The sequence below is a fragment of the Dama dama genome, chromosome 23, assembly GCF_033118175.1.
Source record: "Dama dama isolate Ldn47 chromosome 23, ASM3311817v1, whole genome shotgun sequence".
Lineage (NCBI taxonomy): Eukaryota > Metazoa > Chordata > Mammalia > Artiodactyla > Cervidae > Dama > Dama dama.
The window spans coordinates 36,622,037-36,629,533 of record NC_083703.1 but is presented as its reverse complement, the minus strand read 5'-3'; the positions used below and the strand labels follow the sequence as shown (position 1 = coordinate 36,629,533).

Below are 7,497 nucleotides of genomic sequence, written 5' to 3'. Positions count from 1 at the left end.
GCAGAGGCAGGGCCCGAGGCCGAGCTCGACCCGCAACTCCCCTAAGGTCACGGACGCCCGGCCTCCGCGAGGGGGAGCGCGGGAGACGGCCGGCGCCGCCCGCAGCCCAGACGCCGGCGCCGCTCTGAGCCGCGGGGCAGAGCTCTCCGCCCGCGCCCGGCCCGCCCCACGGCGGAGTGGCTGGAGCCCCGCGGCCAATCGCACGGCGCCGGGGGCGGGGCCCGGGCGGGGCCGGAGAGGGGCGGGGCCTGCCGGCTCCCAGCGCTGGGCGCTATTTACAGCGCCGAGCCGGTGGGACCCAGGCGGGCGCAGGCGGGAGCTCGCGGCGGCCAGTGTCTGCGCGCTGTGTTGCTGGTTCCCTTTGCCGAGTGGCCGACCGAAGGAAGCAGAGCCTGAAGCCCACCCAGCTGCCGGGCCGAGAGGAGGGAGCCGGGACTGCGGAACGGGACCGTGCCCCTCGCGCCCCTCCAGCCGCTCTCCATGCTCCGGCCGCGGCCCGGCCCCGCGCCCCGGGCATTACCCATGCACTACGCGCGCCGGGAGCCGTAGGCTGCAGCTGCGCCGCGGCTCCGGGAGCCGGCGGGGGCGCCGGGGCCGTGGAGGGGGGCGTCCATGGATCGCCACTCCAGCTACATCTTCATCTGGCTGCAGCTTGAACTCTGCGCCATGGCGGTACTGCTCACCAAAGGTGGGTGCCCGCCGGCTGGCGGGGCGCGCGTTCCCCGGGGAGGGCCGCGGGGTCCCGGGGCTTTGTTATCGGCGTGAGAGGCGGCCTCCCGCGCGGAGCCAGCAGGTCGCGACAAGTTGTCTGTTCTTAGAAGTCGCGGCAGTGGCTTCGGGGCCACCTGCCCACCCCGGTGTCCCGGAGCCGGGCGCGTGGAGGTGGAGTGAGACCTCGGGACGAGTGGTTGTCAAAATGTTTGTGCGAGTCTGTCGGTCGTGAACTTCTGAGCGTTTGCAGCCGCGGCGTGGGGCGGGAGCGGCCGGGAGGGACCGCAGTCTCCCGCCCCGCCTTGGACCGTGCCCGCGTGTTTCGTGTGTGTGTCCCAGTTTGAGTCCGAATGTCTCGGTTTGTGTGCGCGACTCTGTATTTGAATGTGCCTCTGCTGTGAACGTGTGTCTGTATTTGAGTGTTTTTGTACTTGAGTGCACTTGTGTGTCTGTCGTGTATCTCTCTGTATTGGAGCATCTTCCCTTGTTGAGTGTCGCCGTGTTTAAATGTCTCTGTCTGTGAGTGACCGTGTGTGTGTGTCTGAGTGTTTTTGTGAGCCCGCGAGTGGTGCCTCCCCGCGTGTAGGTGTCCCAGGTGTGTGTCCGCGTGCAGCGGTGTGGGCAGCGCTACTGCTTGGGGGCTGGGAGGTGTGGACTCCGTCAGCGGTCCCTTTTCCCACTCACCTCATATTTTATAAACACTACTCAAAAAAAAAAAAAAAAAAAAGTAGCGGTCAGTTTCTTTTTTTTCTCCCGCTGCAGGCTTTCACCTTTTAGGTGGAAATAACCCAGACAACTCTCTTGAGTTTCAAAGGCCCTCCACCTCCCCTGCCACGAACTCTCTGACTACTGTGAACAGATAATTTTTCTTAAAAATAGGAGGCATTTTTAGCTTTTGCACCACTCCCCCTCCCCCTTTTCTCTAATTGCCATGTAGCAGGCATGAGGTTGAAGGATCAGCCGGGCCAGCAGAGATGATGTGCTACAGTATTTATTTATTTTGGAAGAAAGGCTGTAATTAACCCTAAATAACAGCCCTCGTAGCAGCCTGCAGAGGGAAGCCTCCCGGTCTATCAAAGACCGGCCGAACGGGGCCGGACCGCGGCTGACATAAGTCACAGATACCGAAACTATGCGCCTGATAATGATATAATTAGGGGATCAGAGGTTTCTGACTGCTGCGGACTTCAAAAGCTTTAAAAGAAGCCAGCAGCCTCTCCTGTAGCCGTCCTGACTGAAGCAGACATTTTTGTTTAATCACCACGTACAGTAACCAGAAAGGGGGGCAGACAGAAGAGCATTGTTCCCTGCTTCAAAATACCAGTCCCCTCCTGGCCTTTTCGCATGCCACAGGAAGAAACTTTATGAAACGGCAGAAATATAGTTTTAATACAGTAACACAAAAGTCTATTCAACTTGCTCCAATGTGGCTCCAATTAAAAAAAAAAAAAAGTTGTTGGAACTTGACTAGTTACCTGTCAAATTTTTATTAGACTGTTTTAGGTCATTGAAAATATAGTCTTTAAAATAGGCTCTCATAAACATTTAAGCAGCGTTTTGCTTGTATTCAGCTTTCTTTTTTTCTACATGAGGTCTGAAGTGCATGGGATCAACATGGACTTTTAATCTGTTTTATTTCTTCTTTCAGTCTATATGTGGAATTTGTCAGACTTGGGGATATTCAGTCATCACCCACTTAAGATCAGTGAGTGAGCTTTCTGCGAAAAAGCGAGTAAGCTTGGAGAGAGGAGTAAAGAACTTGTGCAAAGCGGGATTGTAACTGGAAGGTCTTATTTACTGGAGAAGGGAAGGGACCCGGGCCCAGACCCAGGACAGGAGGAGGACCTCTGGCTTTGCACGGTGAAACTCAGGTTGCCAAAGATCTGTGTTTAGTTGGCTGGGGTTTTTAAGCACTAGCAGCCTTACGGTGGCCTGGAATTTGGACACATAATTAAATGAGACATCTTACTCAGGCATTCACGAGAGGAGGAGAAAGAAGAAAGGTGAGGCTGGGAGATTGGTAGAGCAGCAGTGCCCAGTGTTGGTGTTTAATTTCAGAGCTTTGGTTTCTGTAACTAAGACAGCACTTCAGATGGAGAAGCTGGGGAGAGGCATGTACCTGAGTTCAGTTCACAGCAGGCTACAGCCGTGGCCTGTGACAGTGGCTGAGGTCCACCGGGTCAGGTATCATGTGAGTGATCACTCCCAGCCCCAGACTGTTTCAACCAGAAATTGACATGGAACTCTCAGATCTTGTGGCAGAATGTTAACCCGCTTGCAACTCACAAACTAAGTTTTATAAAGGAAACTTTTAATCACTTCCTGTAGAAAAATTTGAGGTTTCCTTAAGGATTTTTCATTCAACCAGCAGAGGATTTTCAGTTCCAATGTTTCCCGTTTTAGATCCCAAGTTGAATTACACATAAAAGTGGGGAGTTGAGGGGTGGGGGGAGGAGGGAGCCTTGCAGTTTCACCCCCTCCTCCCTGCCCCCAGTTTTATGACTTTCCATTTGGGCTGAAAGAAATTGACTTTGGCAAGCAAACCACTAATTGTAAACTGCCTAGTTCCTGTTTTACAATATCTGACTAAAAGCTCCCCTGCATGAACAGATCTTTATAGGCAAAGTTTGCCTTTTCTAGAGAGGTTGCAAATAGCTGCCCAGTTTCATAGTTTTAAAACCTCCTGACCGGAGCAATTTCTAGATTGTTGTGTTTCTAGTTAATAACTTTATAAGGTGTTAGCGAAAGCTCTTAAACCTTGGCACAGCCCTTCGAGGTAGTAAACAATTCAGCAGTTCCGATCAAATATTTATACTGACAAAATCAAAAAGCCTAGCATTTTATGTTGTATGGTCATGTAGGATTAAAACAAGTCAATAATGTAATTTTTGTAATTTCTCTCCTTACGGTAGGAGAAATCCTGGTGAAGATTATTTTGCTTCAAAGACAAAACTTATTTTTAATTACTTGCTAGCTTTTCCTACTCTGAACTTTCATCCTCTGCTATGTGGATTAATACATTTCTAAAATGATATTTACCTGACTTGGGATTCGAGCACTGACTTGCACAAGGGGCTCCAGGGATCCATGTGGTCAGCCCTTCTAAGCCCTCAGCTGAATTTTCCCTAAAGTGAATGTCTTTGAAATTTGGGGTCTGGTGGTGCTAGCGGTAAAGAACCCACCTGTCAATGCAAGAGACTTTAGAGATACAGGTTCAGTCCCTGGGTCGGGAAGATCCCTTGGGGGAGGGCATGGCAACCCACTCCAGTATTCTTGCCTGGAGAATCCCATGGACAGAGGAGCCTGGTGTGCTACAGTCCATGGGGACTCAAAGGGTTGGACATGACTGAGTGACTTAGCACAGTACAGTTGTTGAAGCTGTTGCTTTATCTGGTCTCTGAAGCTGTTTGATGCAATTGCCCATCATTTTCAGGTGAAATCAGATGTTACTGTGATGCAGCCCACTGCGTGGCTACTGGTTATATGTGTAAATCTGAGCTGAGCGCCTGCTTCTCCAGACTTCTGGATCCTCAGAACACCAATTCCCCGCTCACCCATGGCTGCCTGGACTCCCTAGCAAGCACAGTGGACATCTGCCAAGCCAGACAGGCTCGCAACCACTCCGGCAGTCCCTTGCCCTCCTTGGAGTGCTGTCACGAAGACATGTGCAACTATAGGGGGCTACAGGACGTCCTCACCCCACCCAAGGGGGAGGCCTCAGGTAGGAGCAGCACCCCCTCTGGCCAAACCCTTGCTTGGCCTCTAGGCTTGTGACATCCATGGCTTTGTCTGTCTGCTATTGATTTTGTTGTTGATGTAATTAGAGACGGCTGAGGGAGAAGCCAGGCTGGGTGCAAAGATGCATCTCTATTGAGTGACTTTCATGTCTGCCTGAGCCCTAGATATCTGTCTACATAATAGGTTTTGCCTGTTTTTATCCAACATTTTGAAGCCATTAAAAGGCCATTACTAATCAGTAATGACAGTCCGTAAACAAATGTTTTTGGAAGCTGCTCTGCCTCATTGGGCAGCATTTCTGTTCTAAATGTTGATTGAATCGGAAGCCTCTGTTTAAGGGGATGGCTGTTGTTCAGTCACTCAGTTGTGTCTGACAGTTTGTGACCCCATGGACTGCAGCACGCCCGGCTTCCCTGTCCTTCACCATCTCCCGGAGTTTGCTCAAACTCATGTCCATTGAGTCAGGGATGCCATCCAACCATCTCCTCCTTTGTCATCCCCTTCTCCTGCCCTCAATCCTTCCCAGCATCAGGGTCTTTCCCAGTGAGTCGGCTGTTTGCATCAGGTGGCCAAAGTATTGGAGCTTCAGCTTCAACATCAGTCCTTCCAGTGAATATTCAGGGTTGATTTCCTTTCGGATTGACTGGTTGGTTCCTTTGTTGGTTGGGGGGAGGGTACCACGTTTAAAAGGAGAGATGCTCTCGCATAGCTCCAGGAAGGGGTGACGGTGTTTGATGGGTTTGCTTGTGCCCCCTGTAGGACAAGGGAACAGGCATCAGCACGATGGTAGCAGAAACCTCATCACCAAAGTGCAGGAGCTGACGTCCTCCAAAGAGCTGTGGTTCCGGGCGGCGGTGATCGCAGTTCCCATCGCCGGGGGGCTGATCCTGGTGTTGCTCATTATGCTGGCCCTGAGGATGCTGCGGAGCGAGAACAGGAGGCTGCAGGAGCAGCGGCAGCAAATGCTCTCGCGTTTGCACTACAGCTTCCACGGGCAGCACTCCAAAAAGGGGCAGGTGGCGAAGCTGGACTTGGAATGCATGGTGCCCGTGAGCGGCCACGAGAACTGCTGTCTGACCTGCGACAAGATGAGACAGGCCGACCTCAGCCACGACCGCATCCTGTCGCTGGTGCACTGGGGCATGTACAGCGGGCACGGGAAGCTGGAGTTCGTATGACGGGGCCTCGTGGAACTGGACGTCTGGGACCCTCTTGAGTTCTGCTGGGCGGGAGCACTTTATCTGAAGAAAAAACTAACTCGCGTCATCATCTGCGAGAGACGGAATGACCTCTGCAAACGGAATCTTGGCTATTTCTTCTGAAGGATTATTTGCACAGACTTAAATACAGTCAAAATGTATTATTTCCTTTAAAATTATTAAAAAGCAAAGAGAGGACTCTGTACACTGTTACCAGGGTTATTTGCATTCAGAGGGAGCTGGAATTGAGTACCTAAATAAACAAATGTGCTCTCTGTAAGCTCCTACATCTTGATTTATTGTAAAGATTTAAAATATATATATATATATATTTTGTCTGAAATTTAGTGGTGTCTTGTCATAAATTAAAAACTAAGCTGGAAGGGCAAGGAACTACATGTTAATTATAGAAGTGAAGACCTATGATTGCTCAGTGTCGGATCTCAACTATAGATTTTGGCTTGACTTTTTTTTTAACAAGACCAAGATCTTGTTTGTTCTTCCATGGCCCATGTGTCATTTTCTTACAGCGTGGAGAATTTCTAAATGTGTACTGCCCATCATTCAGTGTCTTACCCACAGTTTTTTGTTAGGATAATGCTGGTTTTAGCTTTCATCTAAGAGAAATTGGAAACTTATTTATACCGGAGTCAGATATCATTGATCAGTTTCCGAAGTTGCCTTAGCAAAAGGTGATACTTATCAGCTTGGTCCAGGTGCTCTGGAATATGTTTTTAAATGTGTCTCTACCTCCAATCAGAAAAGGAAAAAAAAACCTACCAAATGAATCTTTTTTTCAAAGTTAATCACTGTCTACTTTTACTGTTAATTCATCAGTTTATTCTGGGCTTAATTAAATATTTTGGACCCCAGATTAGCCAAACATTGTCTCATGCTCATAGTTTTTAAACCTTCCTTCAACACACTGTTATAACAATAATTTTTTTTACTTCTCAATCTTAGATTTTCAATAGTGAACATTATATGTCAATTAAGATTTAAATAATAGTTTCTTCGCCAAATGATTCTTTTATTAATATAATCAAATAGACTGTTGATTTTAGCCACTAACACACTAAATAATAGTGTTTCCACTCCTGGAGGACTTTGGCAATAAAGCCCAGCCTGAATTTAAAGCTATGCCACATGTGTACTTTTCCTCTAAAATGGGTCTTTATTATCTTAAATATGAGAATAATTTGTAGGTTCTTTTCTTGATTCTTTTGTATATTTGAAACTTTTGCTTAAAAATTAACCTATAGCCTGCATATTTGAGTACCTGTGGGGTTTCCTTTTATGAATGTTAAAAGGGATTTTTTGCATATATTCGGGGATATTTTTATGACCAGCATAATTTGGGTCCCTTAAGACAGGTGCCATCACCCAGTTGATGGAAGAATCTGAGTTGAAATGAGTAGTCTAAAAATGAATACCCAGGTTATTTAATAACTAATAAGCCACAGCCCCAAATAAATTAGGCTATGGAATAAATATGCGTTTTAATAAATGACAACATTCATATTGTGCTTTTTGAGACTGAGAATTCTTGCATGTGTGACTTACAGTTCATAAAGTGTTACATTTTATGTGCATCCATTTTTGAGAGAGTTAAAGAATTTTGGGGCCTAACTCTCCAAACCTAGGAGAAGAGAAGGAATCAAAATGGCCAGTTGGTGAAATTTTTGCCTTCACCACCTCTTTCAAGCTTTAGATCAAACTACAGTAGTTTTGGGGCTTGAAGATTAAAAGGCTTCTTGTCTCTTGTGTTCTCATGTCATGAGTGCATCGTGCAAGTACCATGGATTCTAAAGTGGTCTCTCCTTGCTCACCCTGCTGTTTCTTATTCATC

General features: G+C 48.1%; 1 protein-coding gene across 1 annotated transcript; it reads left to right on the top strand.

Annotated features, from left to right (window-relative positions):
• Nucleotides 1-293: 293 nt before the first annotated feature.
• On the top strand, nt 294-7,167 carry BAMBI (BMP and activin membrane bound inhibitor). Its single transcript, XM_061126375.1, has 3 exons — nt 294-688; nt 4,145-4,432; nt 5,209-7,167. The coding sequence occupies exons 1-3, from the start codon at nt 613-615 to the stop codon at nt 5,625-5,627; spliced, it is 783 nt and encodes a 260-aa protein (XP_060982358.1). The 5' UTR covers nt 294-612; the 3' UTR covers nt 5,628-7,167.
• Nucleotides 7,168-7,497: the final 330 nt, after the last annotated feature.

What these genes read in the sequence shown, in the direction of transcription:
- BAMBI (XM_061126375.1), top strand. Translation starts at nt 613, where the DNA reads ATGGATCGCCACTCCAGCTACATCTTCATCTGGCTGCAGCTTGAACTC. An exon ending in GGCGGTACTGCTCACCAAAG is followed by an intron (nt 689 to 4,144) that starts GTGGGTGCCCGC and finishes CATCATTTTCAG; the next exon opens with GTGAAATCAGATGTTACTGT. An exon ending in ACCCAAGGGGGAGGCCTCAG is followed by an intron (nt 4,433 to 5,208) that starts GTAGGAGCAGCA and finishes TGCCCCCTGTAG; the next exon opens with GACAAGGGAACAGGCATCAG.